Here is a 23,072-nt window from a genome sequence, read left to right as displayed (position 1 = left end):
CCTACCATCATGCTTTCTCTCTCTCTCTCTCTCTCTCTCTCTCTCTCTCTCTCTCTCTCTGAACGTTCAGATGTGTCTTATATGTATTATTAACTTGTTAGGTTTTCCGTCAGTGATTCAAAGGCACATTTATAGTAGTCAACAGCCTGTAGGAATTATTTCTCCTCCTCTCCTCTCCTTCTCCTGGATGATGCCTTTCCATCGTGAGAAATTGAAAGCTATCAGGAATCAATGAATTTGAAAACATTTGCCATCAACCACACACACCTAACCAAGTAGTTCTTCTGTCTCAAACACGGTGACAGAATACGTATCTCTACTTCTACAAAAATGTGTCAGTACACTTAGTTTTCAATTTCTTGTTAATGCATCCTCAAACATGGGGAAAAAAAAAAAACATTAAGAGTATAAGTTTACTAGAAAGGTTAAAATTAACAAGATGGGTAAATAAGATTTCACCAGCTCTGAATTTTTAAAACATGTTGGTTACTTGTAAAAGTAATTTGGCAAAAATCTGTACAGAAGTATAAATACAGCATCCATTTCAAGTTGTCTCTCCTTCTGCCAAATGCCTTTCATCATGACTTTCGTGAGATTTTCATTATTAGGCGAATTTTATTGTACATGATATAAAAGTTCCATTTCTGTGGATTCGAAAATTGCATAAAAACGACAGATCAGGATGGAAAATTTGATAAGATCGATTGAGAACAAATTTAGAATACTTTTATGAGAGCAAACAAAAATTAAAATATTAGATGTAAGCAAAGTTCATGCATGTCGAGTGGTCTCACTAAGGTCTGGAATACAAGTGTGGTTCTTTATCAGTTTTTGTGTCATTAATGATAACAAAGGTGAAAGCTCCGCTTCCAAATTTAGTACAAGAGACTTTTATTTGATTGATTTATTTATTTACTTGCTTATTATGAACACTGAAATGTCCTAAGATTGAAGTTTATAATATAGACATAAGTTGTGATTAATTCACTTTTAAAAGACTTCGTAAATTTAGAACGATCATTCACATAGGGCGTGCAACATTAATACTTTGGCGAAATAGCGTCAGCCATATAGAGACATTAAATATTCATGAACGCAGACAAAAGAACAGGCGATATTGTTCCGTAAGTTCCGCACATCCGGAAGTTTATCTGAATTCCATGAAGTGATTTAAATGTTGTATGAGCAAGCAACTTACACTTGTTACCGAGACTGTTTTATTCAACTGTCATTAACCCAACAAGCTAAGCTAGTAAATTAGTCATTTCTGGACACCGAAAAATAAATCGTCAGAGAGAGAGAGAGAGAGAGAGAGAGAGAGAGAGAGAGAGAGAGAGAGAGAGAGAGAGAGTGTAGAAGAGTAACACTGGCCAATGGCCAGTGTTACTCTTCTACACTCTCTCTCTCTCTCAATGTGAGATGTTACTCTTCTACACTCTCTCTCTCTCTCAATGTGAGATGGCCAGTGGCCATCTCACATTGAAGTTGATAGAGGAATATCGTACTGAGGAGCGGCAAGTCGGGTGTCCGTCTCACACTGAAGCCTTACAGTGAAATCATTGGTCCAGCAGGTAAGGATGGATGCAGAGTGAAGTACTGCGATGGGATGTGGCTGCAAAACGTATTATTCGCTTGGCTCAATGAGCATTCTCAAGCAAATATAACTATTTCATGTAGTGTTATTTCTTAGAGATAAATAACAGCCAAAATCTTTATTGTAGATATCACTCATATATGAACATGCGTATCTGATATTTACGATTGTTATATATGCATCAGGATTTTTAATGTGATGATAATCAAATTTTATTCTACTAATCATATTTTTTTTTTTCATTATGCATAAATATTCAACACACTAATTCATGCAGAAAACAAATCCATTTTCGTGTTCCCCATAACACATGAATCTGTAATCATTATCATTTGTGGGTGAATTCTATCATTTCACGCTTCACCATCTATTTCGTGAACTCCCTCTAACATGACGTCTTCCTCTTCAGATCGACCTGCAGCTGAACAACGAGCAGGGCGGAGACATCAGCGGCTACATCACCAACGGGGAGTGGGACCTCATAGGTGAGCCGCCGTTTGCTGTCGAGGCCACCAGGTGTAGACGGAGACCCTTTCCTGGCACCGACAAGTGTTCTGTACATATCCTAAATAAATCATCTTCATTATTAATCTACAAGGCACTAGGTATCTGTGATGAGTTTCCAAATCATGACTTTACTGTTCTGATTTAATTCTGCTTTATGAATCAGTACAGTTTTTGTATGATCTGGAAATCAAGAAAGAACACTACTTAGCATCACTGTTTTCTAAGAAATCATCAGCAGAAAAATATAATGTAATGGCACCGTCAGTGGCGGAGCAGATTGAGACGACAACGAATCCAGGAATGGAATAGAATTTTCCTTTGTTATCCCCTCAGAAGATAATGAACCAGGGACGGTGTAGCCCCAGGCAAGGATCGAAGGAGCAACGTTGTGAGCGGAAGCATGTGTGGTCGACAGCTGAATTAATACGCCACGAGATGCACGATTTCAGGAAGAAAACTGATGACGGCACCGAACCGGGCATCGCTACCTTCTTCCCTGGCTCACCCTTGACCCGCCACCTACCAGAATGAGTAATGGAAGATGACCCAAGATTAATTTGTCAGAAGCAATGAACAGACTGCAATCACAAAGAGGAATTTACATAACAAACTTAATAGCATTTCCATCTCAGCAATTACTGCACCCAGAAGATATGAGAAGCCCATCACCATCACAGGGCTGAGATGAGGAGGGGATGGGCTGATCTTGTTGTGGACGGTAATCATTCAGTAGACAGAGGGGAGAAGAGAGGGAGACTCGGACGCTCTTTGCCCAATTATTAGATACATAAAGCATTGATGTATCCATGACCATAAACATATGTTTGTTGATAAAGCCGTATATATTTTGTTCTTCATTCTTTGAACTACTAGTTTGCTTTTCTTAAAAAAAAGAAATCATAGTACAATTATCTCTCAACGTTTAGGGGAGTAAAGATAATGGATCTGAGAGCAAGAGCCAATGAATTATTTGGTGACACATGATGGGAAAACGTTAAGCTCTCACCACAATGTTTTCAGAGCTGACCAAAATACAGAAACACGTTGGCAATTACAACAATCTTATTCCTAATTAAGAGGAAGATTATGGTAATGGAGAAGCACTGTGCCGTTGGCGATGCCTTCACTGATCATCTCCAGTCAGGCCACCAGGCTAACAAGCCCCACAACACTCACCCAATTTTAACAGTATTCTTCAAGACTTCTATTGTTATTCCCATAATGTTAGGAGTCCCTTTACAAATCAAGAAAAAGTGTGAGAAAAGAAGAGTTTACCTATGTAAGAGTGGAGCTGGTGTGATCTAAAGTTAACTTGCATATCTATTATTGTCACTTTTCTTACAGTGTTTATGATATCAAAAGCAATTGCAATTTCCCTGGGTAAGCTGAGTTTTTCTATCACTTATTAAATTCTAGGTGATCTGCTAAATGTGAAAAAAAAAAAAAAACACACACAATAGCAGCTCAGCGCGCTGTGTCCTGTGCTGCCCATCGACAACCACTTCGTTGTGGCGTTGTCCTCCTTTTTCATGGTGTTCCCAAAAGCAAATCAAAGTCAATAATGGTATGCGATTGAAAAATAGCAAATATACGAACATATGGGATAACTCAAAGATAACTATTCATTAGCTCCATAGATACATTCATTACAAGGTCTCTTCTAGTTTTTCGTCACCGATTTCTTCCCACCGCACAAGTAAGTATCAAAGTATCGATGCAGGAATCTTGAGAGTGTACTCTCGTCAGAAAAGTGTAGCCGCCAAAAGCCGTAAATTGTAACCCTGTGAAGACCCTCTTTAACAACCATACTTCCCTCCCTGCAGCGGTGCCCGGGAAGCGCAACACGCTCACCTACACCTGCTGCCCTGAAGTGTATGTGGACGTCACCTTCCAAATCCACATCAGGCGAAGGACGCTGTACTACTTCAGCAATCTCATCATGCCCTGTGTGCTCATCTCGTCTATGGCGTTACTGGGTTTCACGCTGCCTCCCGACTCCGGGGAGAAGCTCACATTAGGTAAGACCCGGCACCACCAGGTAAATATTTCACGACACGGATTTTCTGTAGAGGGTCTTTTTCGATTTTTTTTTTTTTTTAATGGGTGATATAAGTAAAATACAAGAAAATTAATAAAGATTTGTTCCAGCATTATCTCTATGGATTTTTTTACCTTTAAGTTGCAGACTGCGTGCAGATGTACGTATTCTGGTCTGTGTTAAACTTACCATCAGGTGTTAACTTATTTAAAAAAGGTTTTGACTTACGTTTTAATTAATAGAGAATGCTAAGTAAAATAAAATAAAAAAAGGAGTTTCTAACACTATTAACAGCACGCTCTTCAATTCAAGACGCCAAATGAAAGCATCTTTGTCTATAAACAAAGCTAAAATCATAATATGCCATTAACTCATCAATGATTATAATACATGTATAAATTGTGGCCCTTGACTGTTTACACTGTGCTAACCATCCTTGCCCTGCTCTCTCCATCACACTAGTACTTTCTGCTCTTTCTTACTATTAAACATTTCCTTCACTTTTTTCAAAAGACCCAAGGCCTTCCGGTTCTTCTGTACTTTCATTAATTTACTTAACACTTATTAAGTTTTAAAAAATTAAAGCATCACGTTATTGTACTTACCCTTGGCATCTCTCTCTCTCTCTCTCTCTCTCTCTCTCTCTCTCTCTCTCTCTCTCTCTCTCTCTCTCTCTCTCTCTCTCTCTCTCTCTCTCTATCTTGCTGTTATTGCTACTACTGCTGCTGCTCAAAACACCCTAAGTTTCTTTCCCACACGCCGAGTTTAGTGAGATGACAACGAAATCTTCGCCAGATGATGGAAAATTCTGAAAAGTCCATCTAAACAGACAGATAGATAAAGAGGCATACACTTAATTATTTTTTATTCGCTTAAGAGCATTATGTATTAGTTCATTATATCACAAGGCTACATATACATATTAGAAAAGTCAATAACCATTGTGATATATATGTAAGGAGTATTATGAAAATGTTTTTGTCAATATCAACCACATGTTGCAAAAATATTTACTTCCTAATTCCTTCAAGTATATCAACACATTACTTATAAAAAAAAAATAGCAATGACAGCAATACAACTAATAATCATTGTTCTCTATCAGGAGTTTCGTATCATCGCAAATAATGACTAAATCATCATCGCATCAGTATCTCTTCAGAAAGAAAAATCATAATCTTCAGTGGAAAATTAAATAAAACCTGAATAAATGATCAGGAAACCATTAGGTAGGGAATGTGTTAATGTGGAAAACAGGTACTCTGTCCAGGAGTTAATTCGTCTAGCAAGCCATCACTAACTTTTTAAAGTGTGCGTGGTGGTGGTGGTGGTGGTGGTGGTGGTGATGATGATAAAAGAATATGATTTTCTCTCTATAAGTAGCTATTTTCTAGTCCTGGATACTTGACTTGAACTCAAACATTGTGAATGAGTCCATTTAAATTGAATACTTATAATTCATAATTCAAATAACATCAGCAATAATGAATACAGAAATTTTAGCGGAGATAGAATTTATGTTCATGTAATTTTCCTTGAGTAGCTTAATTTTCACATCCTATGACCTGTAACTTAATAAAAATCTGTATTTATATGTTTATTGATAACTAACAACGTTACATAAACTTATAAAGTGGGGATACAACTCAGCCGCGCTTAACTAACAGCAGCTCTTCGCCGTTCTCTGCCCGCCTCATCCCTCTCCTCGGTCTCGTCCTCCTGGCACCACGAGGCACCACGAGGCACCACGTGTTTTCTGCCTCACAGGAATGATTGCTTCCCACACTTTTTTTTTTCCATTTACTTTTCTCTGTTCAACACATTTCATTTAAAGTTAAATCAGTATTTGAAAATAGATGTTCATGTCTTACTTTCTCTGCCACACTTACCAAATATAAATTAAAATAAAATAAAATAATAAACAACATGAAGTTCTACTACCACTACTACTACTACTACTACTATTACTACTACTACTACTACTACTACTACTGCTGTGCTGCTGCTGTTGCTGCTGCTGCTGTTGCTGCTGCGTCTGTTGCTACTTCTTTACTACTACTGCTGCTGATACTTTACTACTCCTCCTACTACTGCTACTACTACTACTACTACTATTACTACTGCTACTACTACTACTACTACTACTACTACTACTACTACTACTACTACTACTACTACTACTACTACTACTAATAATAATAATAATAATAATAATAATAATAATAATGATAATAATAATAATATTATTATTATTAATAAAAGGAATAATGATAATAATGATAATAATAATAATAATAATAATAATAATAATAATAATAATAATAATAATAATAATAATAATAATGATAATAAATATTTCTTTTTATAATTATTTCCGGAACACTGCAACGATGGAATGACCTGATAAACTTTATATATATATATATATATATATATATATATATATATATATATATATATATATATATATATATATATATATATATATATATATATATATATATATATATATATATATATATATATATATATATATATATATATATATATATATATATATATATATATATATATATATATATATATATATATATACCACCTTAGCAAACCAGCAAACGCTAACAATGGAGTGAGTGTACCTATGTAGTTAAGTACCTAGTTAAGCAACTTAATAGCTTTGCTAATCAGTCCTGCATCCCCAGGGCGGTGGCAAGTTTCAATCTTTTAAGCTGGTTCATGTCTGGTCCTACATATATCCTTTATTTCCTTTACAGATCAGTCCTCTCGTATTTCACGTCGTCACTCATTCCTTATATACATTTATGCCCAAACGGTGCACCTTTCCCTTTTCGAGGACACTAATTTGCTTTACATTTATTATATCTCTTTATATCATACTGGGTTTTCATTTTAATTCCTTATGCAATCAGTTATTAATATAAGATAATTATTTCATTATTAATATAATAATGTTTTTGTTAATAATACAGCATTACATTAATCATATACATGTAATTTCTAATCATTGCATTTTGCCCTTTTTTATTCCTCTCAGATAATCTTGGAGTTAATACAATACCTATGTCAGGTGTGAGAATTTCTCTAATGCTTAGCTCGAGTGGTCTGGTCCGGGCTGGCTACGCTACTCCTCCCATGTCAGCAATGTAAATTGTCTGACATTGCTGTGCACCAGGGCCTTCAATTAGGTCCGGTCCATGGCCCATCATGCCTCGGCCTCCTACAGGAGGACGCTTGGTGGCGACACATTCCAAAACTGCCTCCCCACGCTTTTGGGAGGCATTTAACCATAACACTGACACGCCCAACTCTTCCTTTTCAGGCGTCACCATTCTGCTCTCGCTAACTGTTTTCCTAAACATAGTGACTGAAAATATTCCGGAGACATCCGATGCCGTGCCACTTATATGTATGTAAACATCCACCTAGCAAGTAGATTGTTCCACTTATCTCGACGTCTTTGACATATACGAGTCAACAGTTAATTTTTCACCACCATAATGCACACTTACTTATCAATTATTATTTCATATTTATGTGTTATTAGTTGTCCAATCCGTTCAGTCGTCGTTTCCACGTCACTGTAGCGAAAGTTCGTTATTAGTACGTTGTAATTTTCAATCAAATAGACCTGAGACGACTTAGCGGCTGCCATTCGCCATCATGCCCCATCACACTTACTGGTCCAACATTGTTAAGCAGCCATAATTATTTTTCTTTACCAGTAGACATGCAGCCTACACTGTAGATATATTATCGATAAGTTACACAATGTTCTTTTTTATCTTTTCTTTGTTCTTAACACATACAGTTGTTTATGATTGAAAAGCGAGTTCCTTGAATTTTTTTTAATTTTCTTAAAATTATAACTAGTTTACATGATTATACATATTTTTCTCTCTATTTTGTTGTGATGTATAAATTCCTACTGAAAATGGCTACAAGACAGAACAGTTTCGACTTCACCAACATGAATGTTTTTGTGTGAGAAAATTACACCATAGCTCCAGGACTTCTCGGAGTGCGTGATACTTGGAGAATATTTCATGCTACCAATGCACTTCCTTGTTTAAATCTGTCCGCCCATGTCAAACGTTTCTCTGTTTTCATGTCACTTCCTCCTGTACGGTTCTAAGCCGTGCGAGTTCACAAAATACCTGTACATAGTAAGGAGCTTTACTACACCTGCCCAATCACCTATTTATGTCGTCTAATTAACCCATGAATTTATCTACTCTTGCATTCTGAGAGAGGACTGATGTTGTTCCTGTACTAGATGTACAATTCATCGTCTCTTCTATTATCACATTTATATATTTTATGACTATTCATTCATTTATCCTTTTAAGTGAATTTAGTCCTTCCAATGTTCGAAGTTGACAAATGGTGTATCTTTTTCCTTTTCTTTCAGAAATCACAATCCTGCTTTCTCTGACGGTTTTCATGACTGTTGTAGCGGATAAATTGCCTCAAGTATCTGACGCTATACCATTGTTAGGTAGAGTATTCCATCTCTCATCAAAGTCATCCGTTCCTCTTTTTTTTTTTTCTTTTTTTCCTCCAACTGTGAGGGGGTGACCGACGCTGGGCCTCATTATCAACAATTTTAGTATCTTGCTGACTATAGTCTACCCTGCTTCTCCTTTGCTCCCTTCACCATTACCCCAAACAGCAGTTCTCCCCATCCTCATGATCCTAACTCATATACAGTGAATGACAGCAAGAAATAATTACATTAGAAGTATTGTGGTTGATCTCTTGAGGAGAAAGTCATGTGGTGTTAGCAGAGGGAAGCAACTCTTTAGGGCCATGACATGTTTGCACCACAGCCTACCAGTTCTTTAACCCTCCCACACCTTCACCTTGCTCTTCGCCAAACTTCACCACGCTTACTTGCAATTCCCACCAATGCCTTCCACCATCCCTTTGTACATTTGGCCCGTGGGTTTGCCACCCCCATCACAGGTAGGCAGAGTGCCAGATACTATACATATCTATATACTTAACACCGATATGGTAATATGATGGTTAATGCTGGAATGGCGTACAAAGGCATGAACGTTTTCTGTGTTTGTTAAGGCCTTAATGCCACCTCTATTCCCTTACACTCCTCTTGCTCTCTTATCATTAAGTGGCTTCCCAGCAACACTCTTCCTGAGTGATGTGACTAGATCATGCCTTGGTAAAGAGCTAACGAGGCGGAGCTTTATATTTTTATTAAGCTCCTATTCTCCCTGTGGGGAGAAGATGAGCTTTACTGAAGCCACCTGAGTACAGCTCACAAGTCGTGGTCTGTGTCACGATTACCGCAACATTTGGCCGTCGCAATGGTATGGCGACTGGTGCCTTGTGTCTCTGACGGTGTTGTGGATTAAATAGATTTAAAAAGTAAAACTAGACCACAGAGGACTCGGCCTAATAAAAACGAGAGTTCATCATGATCCGTGGTAGTGCTGAACTGATTGTAACTTTCGAACAATATATTTTGAATTCCAATGGATTCTGTTATAATCCGTCCATTGCTATCATGGATTTTACGCTCTCATGTTTTGAAAGCCGTACGCCTAGCGAAAGACGGAAGGGGCCTGGGCATGACGGCGTTACCCGCCACGGTCGTCAGGGTCGAAGATTCAGGTACATTATTTTTTTTTTTTTCTCTTTTGTGCTTCGGCCTTGAGGAGTTTGGCGGATAATTCCCTGATGCCCCAGCGCCTTCAGTCTCTCCTCAACACCCACTGACCATCAAAGGTGTGGCCAAGAAGAAGAATACTCCTCTTTGGCAGAGTGTAAATACTGATGGAGCATGAATCATTCAAAGACAAAAAACAAGATGAATATAAAGCCATCATACTTCCTCTTCGCCAGACCTTATGCTGCTCATATACTACATGAACAAACCCGCAGGTCCTCTCACACTTCCAGCCACGCCAGTTTCTTCCTCTCTGCATTTTCAAGGCAACCCTCAGTAGTTCTTTCTTCCTTCCTCCGTTTTCTTCGTTCAGCAGCCTATTGCTGTGTTACATTATTTTTTTTTCTTGTCTATATTCCTAAGAGCTCATGTTTCCCCTCCTCTTGCTATTTATTTTTACTTCTCCATTAATCCCTTACCCATATTCCTGTCCTAATCCTCCTTAATACCACAGCTTGTTCCGCGAAACTTTTCCTTTTCTTCTCCTCTGTCATCTGACTTGCTGCATTCCCCTTCCGATACACCTTGTTCTACCCTGTCAAATCCTAAAATAAACGGACGTGGCTACCAGCGTCTCTCAACCTGCATAAGTCAATCGCATCACACGGTTAGATCCTAATTCAGTGTGCAAGTAAATAACTCCAGGTAACGTGCTTAATTACCAAAAAAAATGTAATATTTTAATAAAATTCCATAAAATTCATTAAAGTTTTGGAATTTATGAAGAAAAAATCTGACTGCCTATATACCATAAGTAAAGAAGCTCAAACCAGATTTCTCATCATTAAATAACGACCATGATTTTCCAATGACACTAAATATGTTTGCAAGTACACATGTACAAAACAAAATACATGCTACACGCACGTCTGTGTTTGTGTGTCTGTGTTAAGTAGGAAATTTTAAACTATTCATACGCAAAATTGTTCTACATTATTATTGCCTGTAACATACTTAATTATTTGCCGCACTAATTTTTGCTATTCTTCTCTCATTTAATCCAGATGCAATGTGCTTTATTCAGCTATGATATCATGATGTGTTAAATAAAAAGAGACAGCTGATAGTCATTTCCTTTTAATACTTAAATTAAACTAAAAATAAATATAAAATATTAAGCGGTCATCTTTGAGATGCGAGGTGTTAATAATACTTACTAGCAGAGAGCAATATATTACAAAATGTCCTTTATCTTTCCTTTGTCAAAAAAAAAAAAATGTATCTATATAAAATCTACAGATTGTCAGTTCTTTATCATTAGATCATAGTATACTGATATTACATTCAATGCCATATGTTTTGGTCAATTCTCCAAGTATCATTCAATGTGGTCTGAATGACACTTTTTTTTCTTTGCCGTACTAAGACATTCTATAAACCAGCAGATAAAGCCAATAGCCGAGTAAAGCATGCCCCAACTGTACCAGCTTAACGTAAGGCCATTCACACTGCATGACTGTGTTTTGTGCATGCGTGTAGTGGCTGTTGCATGACAGTCCTCACCAGGCTTGAAGCACGACTGTTGTGGCTCAATGAGCGCTTTCAGTAAAAATAGAATCAGCATTTCTAGATAAAATCATAGAATATCACCATCACTGTTACCTGCTGCCCCTCTCGCATGGAAGGCGGTGGACTTAAGTTAAGTTAAAATACGAGAAAAAACAAAGGTGTCCATGCTATTTTATGTGTAAGTTGTTCTTTGGATCTTTTTCGCATTCACATAACACTTAAAAGACTATTTATAGAAGTTTCTTGACTTTTGTGTCCTAGTTGCTGTTTTTGTGCCAAAGAAATCGGAAATTAATTTAATATTCCACTGTGTTCATTGTTCATAAAAACTGTTGGCAGTATAATCCAAACTACAACCTTGCATCAAAAACCTTCTAGCACACGACTGATCTGAAACACTTATATTCGATAGGACAAAGTGTAATATTTTTGCATCTTGAAACGATAAAGCCTCACAACTTCTCTACGACATTTCAGCCAGAGCCATTGGTGTAATCTTTGCTTCTAGATGTTTTATAATCAATCCTAAGACCTGTCTGGCATCAAAGTATAATTCCAAAACAGTCATTAGGAAAATAGGATACATTACAGACGCAACGCACACACACACACACACACACACACACACACACACACACACACACACACACACACACACACACACACACACACACGCACACACACACACATACACACACACACACACACACACACACACAGAGAGAGAGAGAGAGAGAGAGAGAGAGAGAGAGAGAGAGAGAGAGAGAGAGAGAGAGAGAGAGAGAGAGAGAGAGAGAGAGAGAGAGAGAGAGAGAGAGAGAGAGAGAGAGAGAGAGAGAGAGAGAGAGAGAGAGAGAGAGAGAGAGAGAGAGAGAGAGACACACACACACACACACACACACACACACACACACACACACACACACACCATTGTATTGTGCACAAGTAGACATCATTACCTTAGAAATGTCATTTTACGATTTCAAAATTGCTAGAAGTGGAAGTGCCCGACATGTTTTTTAGCATATATATATATATATATATATATATATATATATATATATATATATATATATATATATATATATATATATATATATATATATATATATATATATATATATATATATATATATATATTCTTTCTTCCTAAAAAACTATTTTGCCACGGCTGAGATGAACATTCAGTTCATTTGAAGTTAAAGAGAAAAAAATCTTTACTCAATATTTTCTGCACTGAAGAATTTTCCACATGTGTAGTATTTTATTAATTCAATACGTGCACCTATTCCTTAATCTTACGTTAGTTTTCTACGGCACTAAGAATAACCATTTTTCAAAATAATGCTAACGATGGACACAGAGAACAGGTGTCCACGACTAGCGCCTCCACCCGTGGCTCGCGGTAGTGCAGATCCTTGATGCCTCGTCACTGCCATGCTGCCACCGCTCAGGCGCCGTGCCTCCGCGTCCCCAGGGAAGCTCACACCGGGAACGCAGTATACAAGGGAATAAAAATCAAGCATACACACACACACACACACACACACACACACACACACACACACACACACACACACACACACATTCAGTACATGAACTATAATACTGTCTGTGTTTTACTTGACGTGATTGATAAATCTTTACCGAGCTGGTACGTAAGAAAAAAAATCGTATATTGTTAATGTTAATAAGAATACAGCATAGCAATAACGTTACCCTTCACTAAAGAATTTCGCAAGTGTGTCTCAGTTTAGCTGGTGTCAGTGTGTTTTTTTTTTTTTTTTTAACGTTCAGTTAACACCAATTAGTTCTTTGAACTTTATTGATACGAAAATATCCGTCACGTTGTTACGTCGCCAGTAGTCTGTAGTTACCACACACTGTAGTTATGAAACAGAATAACTGTAGTTTGCACTCTTGTATAATAAGAATTTCCGTTTGATTGTGGACGGCAGCCATGCAGCAGCAATTACAGGCAAGGTGCATATGACAGCTAATACTGAACAACTAACTTTGGATTGGGAAACTCTTTGCTTCTCTCTTTACTATGACGGAGGCACGGGCACTCAGCTGTCACAACTGTCGCACACACATTTTTAATGAACGCCAAAATCTAATTTTGGGGATGCGGAGGTTCGCAGTTCTCGAAATCAAATGAAGCAAGTGAATAAGTCGCCTCCACTTCAATACAGTGATCGATAAAAAGGATCTGCATTACTCGGTCAGTGTCTTTATATCTTAGTTCTTTGTCACACGCACACAAGGGTTACCTGCATCCACAAAAGAGCACTGATCAAATTATCAATTATAGCTCTATCAGTGTTTCCCTTTTGTACTGAATACCCACACCTGATCCATGCTACTCCAGGACAAAGCTACACAATTTCAATCTGCTTGTAATATATTTTACCTTAAATTTAACGCTTCTAAAATAAAAGAAATCCATTTGACAATTTCATTAGTGATCAGTAATGAATGCACTACTAAAATTAAGGTTATGAGTCAGTAATACCACACTCAATAAACAGTCTTTCCCTGAAGCCCTGATACTAACACAGCACTAATGATTCTCACACCCCACCTTCCAGCAACGTACTTCAACTGCATCATGTTCATGGTAGCGTCTTCTGTGGTGCTCACCGTCGTGGTGCTCAACTACCACCACCGCACGCCCAACACCCATGCCATGCCGAACTGGGTAAGTGGAGGTCTAGGACAAGACACACAAGAATCCTCCTCAAAGGAAGCTCTCAAGATGCCCCGATGGGTAAGCCAAGATGAATTGATAGAGCTTCGCAGGAATGCCTTAAACCCACCCTGTGCTTCTCCTCTACGCCTCTCCCTCACCGCTATATGTGGCTCTCTACTTCAGGAGAAGAAACACTGCTGAAATATTATTTGTATCCGTCTCTACTGACGCTATATTTCATCCCTTTTCATCATTCGTTCCTAATGTTGTTAATACTTCCACTGCTATCTGGACCGTCTGTCCTGCCACCATGCTTAGCATTACAGCACTCTAAATGTGATAAATTGTAGAAGCTTATGATCGCCAGATGGAAGAAATAGTGAATTCGGTCATGGTAGAGGAATAATATAAAGGGAGCAAGGGTCAGCGAAATTAGAAGGAAGCACATGGAAGTAAGGAGGGTAATGGTAAAACAGTAGACTCCTGTTAAAAGATAAAGCAAACGATGTTTGCCAATAAAGGAAGACACAAAAGCGTACCGTTAAAGTAATTTTGTCCTATATGTGTTAGTATGTTGCATTCTACGTGCACTGCCTTCCCGGCCCCGGTGGCTTCACCATCCACGGAAACTTTACTGTGCTGGGGCAGAACAGACGGTAGACGCTGCGACAAAGACTAGAAGAAAGACGACATTTACTTTACGGGTAAGATGTTGGTAATGAATATTTATAGTTGTAGGTTCCATTATCTTTAAAATGCAAAATAATTGTTGAATATGCTGTCATTAGGGCAACTGTTCACGTATATATGAAGGCAATACATATATAAATATATACAATTTTTTACTATATAGGCCTACTTAATATAGATATTTCACAAATGCTGTTCGTAGAGATTTACTGCAATGACCGACCACAGCCTGCGATGAACAAATTACTAAACAAACTATTATGCATGAATATGTGCAAGATATTAGGAATTTTTCAATTGGCTTATTTAATAAAATGAAATAAAATAGAACTACGTACTCTACATTCCTTCATTTTAACGAATTACTTAATGAATGAGACGAGTGCAGAACAAAACTCTTGCGCTGCAAGGGATCATGCTTTTTGTGAATGTGAAAAACCGAAGACAGCTATTATTCCACATGAAAAATGTTATGTTAGTCTGAAGGAAAAAAGAGTTAATTGCGACCACGTCATTAGTGAGAAACAACGACAATTACTGGACTTTATGGATGTAACATATTCAAAAGACTCACATCCACAGCTACGTCCTTCCTGCTACAGACAACCTGTTCAAGGCGTCAGAATAGCATTACCCGATATATATATATATATATATATATATATATATATATATATATATATATATATATATATATATATATATATATATATATATATATATATATATATATATATATATATATATATATATATATATATATATATATATATATATATATATATATATATATATAACATGCAAGCCAAATTTGCATGCTGCAAATGAGCATGGAGCGATCAGTGACCTGCTAAATGAGCCCAATTTATTTTTGCAAACATATGACAGTCATATAGATTGTGAGAAAGAAAAAAAAAACGTATTTCAGATTATTCAAAAATATTTATTGGACATTTGCCCACATTCTATATTCCGGGATAGCCACCATCCTTTATGTCATGGCTGTGCATCTGAAGAAACAAACAACACGTAATTCGGCATCTTTTTTTTTTTTCTAAAATCCTATGGTTTTCTTATTTTCTCTTTACCTTCCCTTACACTTGAGTGTGTTGGACTAACGAGTAGTACATTGTGCTCCAGCGACCTGCCCTTGACTCCGCCTGCTGGAGGCTGTCTGTCTCCACATCCATGACACATTCTAAACTTGGTTCTGACGCAGTTGTAGCAGCATGTCTGTTGTCTGGTCGTATGTTTACCTTCATTGTGCCATCAGTGCGACACACATCTCAATTCCCTTGTTGCTGAGTCCTGACATGACCCTCAGTAGCTCGTCGGTGTCCTACATGTCTTGTTTCACAGTTACTATTCTGTAGTCTGTATATCACAATTATAATTATATTTTGTCCATAGAAATCTAGATGTTCATTTTTTTTTGTTTTGTTTTTCCAAATTATAATAAAGGCATACTAAGAAGCCTTTATTGCAGGTTCTAAATTATGTGTTTATAAAATGTTATGCACGACCCTTCTATTTTTTCTAATCTAAAGTGTAACACACAAAGTAAAACAGACTTCTTTATCTAACATATATAAAGCAAAGTACTCAAATTACGAGGTTTAGTAAACAAATGTGCATATATAAATACTCCCATTATCTACCGAAACAAGCGTTGCCTTCCTGGATGCGACACGTCCTCTCAGTGGTGTCTTGAGCCGATCAAATTATACTCACTAAAAAATTGTGTATGTTATTGTTTACGTCCGGTAACAGCAGTAATTGTGTCAGTCAGTAGAAGAATCCTTAAAGAGCCAGAAGACTGGTCCCCTCAGAGTGCTGTTATGTTTGTCCTGACGTAGTTCGTTCCCCACTGAAACCATCACACATCATTCCTATAATGTTTAACTCCTACTTGTCCAAACATTGCACAGCGACTAGTACGAATAAACATACGACCTCCAGCGTAAATGCCTAAAAGCAAATTACATTCTAATATAGTCCATAAAACAACGGTAATAAAAATATTTGTATAAATATAAAATGCAATAAAAATGTTATACACGATATATATATATATATATATATATATATATATATATATATATATATATATATATATATATATATATATATATATATATATATATATATATATATATATATGTGTGTGTGTGTGTGTGTGTGTGTGTGTGTGAGTGTGTGTGTGTGTTTGAAATAATTATAACGAAAAAACAATAGCCTTGAGACAATTGTTTCCTTTCCTGTGTGTGTGTGTGTGTGTGTGTGTGTGTGTGTGTGTGTGTGTGTGTGTGTGTGTGTGTGTGTGTGTGTGTGTGTGCGCGCGCGCGTGTGCGTGCGTCTGAAATAACTGCAATGAAAAAAAAAGACTTCACGGCAAGTGTTTCCCCCCTGACCACCAGGACCATCACTTCTCTCCCTGCAGATCCGCTGTGTGCTGCTGCAGTGGTTGCCGTGGATCCTGCGCATGGAGCGTCCGGGAAAGAAGATCACGCGCAAGACCATCATGATGACCAATAAGATGAGGGAGCTGGAGCTGAAGGAACGCTCGTCCAAGTCGTTACTGGCAAACGTGCTGGACATTGACGATGATATTCGTCAGATCCAGGCGATGGGCAGCGGTACGCCTTCACATAATGGAGGCTACCCCCGCCTCGTAGGCAGGTCCTACGAGGAAGGAGGGCCCATTGTCACACCTCACACTTCCTTCTGCTTCAATAAGACACGGGAGCTGCAGAACATTCTGCGAGAGCTTAGGTACATCACCAACAAGATGAGGTGTGACGAGGAGGTCCACGAGATAGAAGTGGACTGGAAATTCGCGGCCATGGTGGTGGACCGATTCTGCCTCATCACCTTCACCACCTACACCATCGTCTCCACCATCGTTGTCATGCTTTCGGCGCCACATATCATTTCATAAGCATATAAAAGAAATTTGTATTACATAATGTTCTAGGCAAAGTGATTTTTCTAATTAGGAATAAAATTATTTTGGTACAAGAGCGTTAGATAAATCAGATCTAATCTTGCCTTCTTTGTGCGTTAAAGGGTTAAGTTTTTCCTGAAAGGTAGACTGAAGACCGCGATGCCACACAGAGCTGGAGCAAGACCGCCGCCCGTCACGCTGGACGCAGACACCTTCACTGTTCGAAACGCGCTCTTTGGCACCACATCAGTGGGGAAATTTAGTGTAACATTATGATCCTGATCATATCATAAACAAACAAAACTAAAAGGAAACGGGTCAATTGCCTAGAGAACTCATATTGGAATAATATACTCATATTTCGCCAAAAAAATAAAGTAAAATAAACAAATATATAAATAAATAATAAAAATAAATAAATAATTAATTAAATTAAATAAATAAAAATCACATTGTGTTAAGGCTGAAAATGAAAACAGTAACATGCAGTCATGTGGCAGTAAAGCGACTAAATGAAGACTTGAAAGGATAAAACATTTGGGCGGGCGTCGCTGCGTTGGCCATTCTAGAGGGCGGTGGCCACAGGCAGTGAAAGGCTCGGCAGATCTCTTGTCCAGAGCGAGAACGATGCCTTGGTTAAACTTTTGCTGTCATGAGGAAGAAATATATATGAAGGGGCATCTTTTTACGATATTCAGGTTCACATCATTTTCAAAAAGGATTACGAGTCAAAAAAAAAAAGAGGATTAATTTCTCGTGTTTTTATTTCATTTTATTGATTTATTTTGTATTTCTAACGTTAAGAATTGTTAAATCAGGATTGCTTGTTTAATACTTTTCAGAATGTCATCTATATCAATACGGTACCTTGCTGTCAAGACTCAGGATATACCGTTTTTTGTGGGTAAAAAAAAAAAAAAAAAGTCATATCCACATGGGAGAATCAGTTTCTGACATCCACCATTTACTAATACAATATATAAAGCCTACAACAACGGAACGGAAGAGATGAGAATAAAGTAATCTTGAGTGCTGGCTCCTTCACCCCATCGGGCGTCCCGATGCAGGCGGGGGCAGGCGAGGCGCCGCGCGAGGACGCAGGGTCGGGCGGCACAATTTAAGTCTCCTCTTGCTCATCTAAAGGAAGTATCACTACTGGTGACTGATACTACAGTAATTGTTTTTGGTAGACCACAATGTTCATTATTCTGTACAAAGGTCTAGTGTACATAGCTTAGTCTCGTTGAGTCCCCTAGAGCCCGCCCACCCCCAGACCAATGGTTTGCAGTAGCCTTTCCGTTTCTTAAGAATTGTTACCAAGTACACCACGACCTACTCATAACTTAGTCGTCTCAAACATAATTAATGGTTTCGTGATCAGGACGCAGTGTTTCCGTTTTAATTTTTCCTTTGTGATCCTGAATATAACGTCATTATCTGTCACGGAAAATAGATTATAGGTCTTTAATTTAATAATCAATAACTGATAAGTAATCTCCTCTAAGTTAGAGAAATAGGCTAATATATAACCCCGTGTTTATGCGTGTGATTTGACAATCACGAGTTCAGATAATTCATAATCATCATAATTAGTCAGAACGGCACGACGGAGATAAACATGTCAACTTGGTCTCTCTCTCTTTCTCCCTCCCTCCCTCCCTCCCTCCCTCCCTATCTCCCTCTCTCCCTCCCTCCCTCCTCCCCCCCTTCCACACACACACACTCTCTCTCTCTCTCTCTCTCTCTCTCTCTCTCTCTCTCTCTCTCTCTCTCTCTCTCTCTCTCTCTCTCTCTCTCTGTCTCTCTCTCTTGTAATATTAATTGTGAAACACAATATATTTAAGAAGCTGGCCAAAAAATCAATAATTAAATATTAGTAAAAGTCCTTTTCATGGCATTCTGATCAATATAAAAGATAAATCTGAGAATCCACGACGTTCCTTAACACTTATCTACAAGTAATATAATAAAATAACGCAAAGAATCATGAATATAAAAGACAGTCGTTGCTCCGCGTTACCGCAAATCGCAGCCAGCTGAACACACGACTACCAACTGTTTCTAGCGGAGGGAGAGAGTAAGAACACTGACGCCCATGACACTATGACCGAGTACATCGCCCACAGAACAACCGCCGCCCCTTGTTACCCTTGTTACCCCTGAGTCTCGGTATGTTTAGTCGCAGACGGAAATATGCCGTGTCTGAAGGTGCTGCATTTCTTCTTACAGGAAAACCATCCTAATTTGATCTTGAGGAACCTCTATTAATTGCCTTGTCAGCTCCCTTTCGAGTAGATTTTGTGAAGTATACGAGTTGAGGAAATATATTGTGTTAATTGTGAAATACGAGGCTAGTATTTGTGTGATGGTAAAGATTGGTAACGCTGTTTATTATGCCTGGTAAGAGCCAGTCATTGGAAGCTGATAGGAGTAGGATCCATTCTAACAACCCGCCAAACACCCTAGAGTTGTAATCTTGAGCGAGGGATATGCTACGAGACTCGCTGTTTTGCTACACATCTCACACGTTCCACACACACGTTGAAGAGCGATCGTTCAGGTTTCAAAGCGAGTTACTTTCTACGTATTTCACTGATGTCATTGCTCATTTCATCCTTAGCGATACTGAGAGTGAGGTTCGTCTGTATAATTCTAGAAGTAAAAAGACAAATGTAGATTTTCAGTTCTTCCTGTCGGGAGCCATTTTAATATCTTCCATTCTATGTTTTGATAGGCTAAGCGCGCTGAGAGTCTGTGTGATGCTTTGAAACCCCCCAGTGCACAAATTAGTCGATAGAGAGGTGAATGTGTTACTTAAATTTTACTATACACGTTTATTAACTGCTCCGTGCTTCCAACAAAGATGAGGAGAGAGCCCTGTATGACAGCTATGTACAGAAGAGACGATAACACGAGCTTCGCCGCTCAGTTAGCCAATAATAACGTTGCATGTAGACTCCTGCTGAGTTCTAACATTAAGGTAAAACTAATGACACCCTTTCTCGCTCTCTTTGACGATCCTTTATTGTTCATTGATGATTTGTTTATTTGTGGCGCCTTTACCCAATCTTCCTCCAATCGAGCTTATTTCCTATCTCTATCTTTCTTGAGCTTTTATAGATCAGTTTAATAATATTGACACTATTATTTCATTGTCCATCTCATTTTTTTTTTTTTCCTTTTCATCACAGGCACATATTTTGAGTCCAAAATGCAAATTCAGAGCTTTCTTCATTCGCACTTGTCAAAAATTCCTTATCTCAGTTGTTTTATCTGTTATAACGAGACCTTGCCAGGAAGAAGTTTCCTGCCCCGTAAGTCAACACCTGCTCGTCTCTGAGTCACCTCTGAGCTTGGAGGCTGGACAGCCTGTGCTGAGGGGCAGGGAGACGGAAGCCTGAACATTCTCGTTTTCCTTAATTGCCTCGTCCGGCTTTTCTTCCTTCAGAACGAAGATTATCATAAATATATATTTTCCGCTGCGATAAAGGACAGTTCTAGGTAGTAGCAATGTAGATGGAGTTAGAAAGATATCTCAGGAAGAATGTGTGGTGACACTACATACTTCATCAGAATTCCTATTTTATGAATATATATATAAAAAAAAAATCTGCTTCGTCAAAGACATTATGGACGTAAGTTTTGTTTGATTTCAATAGATCTCTACTTAAATCACATCTCAAATTCCTGTAACTATAACTAACTCACAGGGTTACTAACTAAGTACAGTATAACAATTAACAGAACATTTTGGAAGAAAAGTCTTGAGATATTTATAAAGAAGACTGAACTGCCTACTGTTTTTAGGGCGCAATATTATAACGGGAAAGTGTTTCATTTCATCCTGGCCAGTGGACAATCACAGGAAGATGCCCCGCACCGCCACCTGGCGAGCGGGGGAGGGGAAAGCCGAGGCCCCCCGACCCGTCCCTTACCCTCACCTCTTAGCTGTTGCTCCTCTGTACTGCTGTTCCTGTCAGCCTCAATCTCGCAGCCTCCACCAAAGGTGGAGACCAACGCTCAATGTATTTTGTGAACGCCTGAATGTCGATATATGTGTGGCGATGACAATGTGCGTATGTGTTTATGTCCACCCTCTACTATATAATACGTATTATTATTCATTATTCTAAACATAACCCGTGGGCTGGGAGGGAGCCAGGCCGGCAGGAGAGAGCGTCGCGCCTCACAGCCACAATAGCTCATATTTCCGGAAGGCCACATAATTGTTTTGATTTATTGCATCGAATGGTTTATCTTCCAATTTGTTTCATCGCATTAACGTTGGCTTTTGCATATTTTGCCAGCATCAACAGACGTGCTGGTCAGAAAGCCTCAGCGTTATGAAGATCTTGTGTATTCCTCACGGTAGATTTAAATATAAATGTGAATTTAGTTTCCTTAAATTTTAAGTAAAGATTTAGAATAAGAAAGATGAATGTAAACTGCAAGTAGAATAATTTGCATAAACATGATGGTAAAGAGAGAAGCTTGACAAGGTGCTTGGCGAGGAGTGGTGGCGGCGCCGCCACTCCCAGGCTCCTTCCGGCGTTGCGTGACTTCGCTGTGTACATAAAACTTGCTTATTTCAACAGATCCAAAGCTTTTATGTACCGCCATTTTGTTTTGGCATCTTGTGTAACTTGGCATATTTTTAAAATGCATCTTAGGTAACTACCCATAATTATATGAAGTAAGCATAATTACGCTTTCCCTGAGATATGTATATGAATTCCCATGACTATGTTGTACACGTATAATGTAAGTGACTTGAGTCACCAATATTGTTCACATATTTACTACCCTTGAGCCCAAGCCACACCGGTTACAACCTGACGGAGCGCGTGGAGCATCCGTTGTTTCATGTTCTGCTGCATTCTAAAGCGGAAAACCCTGCTCTTCAAACCAGCAATTTTGTCCATAATTCTACGAGAGTCAGTCTCTTCAGCCATCAAAATCCACCAAATGTGTCCGTCTGAGGGAGCAACAGGAGTGCGTGGGAAGGGTGGGGACGGTGCTCGGGTAGTCCCAGCGGTACGAGCGAGGCAAACGAGTGTTTGTATGTACTACAATGACTTTTGAAAGAGCTTCTTGAAGATAGAGCGGTGTAGAACGGAAACCTGTAACTTTTAAGAATTTTGTAACATATTCCTTGTCAAGTATCTTTAACGAATAAAATGTTGTTGTTTCCTGTGTCTTATCAGTGCTGCCTCTGTCACCACACACAGTGCTGTTTTCAGGGTAACGCTCTCCTCTGCTCCAGACATACAAATAGTGAGGATTTAATTGAGCTGTGAGGAAATGCACATTGTGTTCAGAAAATAATTAGAGCAATGAACTTTTGTATTACAGGTAAGGCCATAAGTAGTGCTGTAGTACAAGTACACCACT

General features: G+C 38.4%; 1 protein-coding gene across 1 annotated transcript in view; it reads left to right on the top strand.

Moving 5' to 3' along the window:
* Positions 1 to 22,871, top strand: part of LOC135102554 (neuronal acetylcholine receptor subunit alpha-7-like) — a gene marked incomplete at its 5' end in the record, with an annotated part of 72,856 nt that extends 49,985 nt beyond the window's left edge. The window contains 5 exon segments of the mRNA XM_064007836.1: positions 2,004 to 2,079; positions 3,925 to 4,119; positions 7,480 to 7,566; positions 13,947 to 14,125; positions 17,178 to 22,871. Coding sequence (XP_063863906.1) covers positions 2,004 to 2,079; positions 3,925 to 4,119; positions 7,480 to 7,566; positions 13,947 to 14,125; positions 17,178 to 17,675 — 1,035 coding nt within the window.
* Positions 22,872 to 23,072: the final 201 nt, after the last annotated feature.

This window comes from Scylla paramamosain, chromosome 8, assembly GCF_035594125.1.
Source record: "Scylla paramamosain isolate STU-SP2022 chromosome 8, ASM3559412v1, whole genome shotgun sequence".
In the NCBI taxonomy this organism is placed as follows: Eukaryota; Metazoa; Arthropoda; class Malacostraca; order Decapoda; family Portunidae; genus Scylla; species Scylla paramamosain.
The sequence above is the reverse complement of the archived record's forward strand: the minus strand, read 5'-3'. Positions and strand labels throughout refer to the sequence as shown.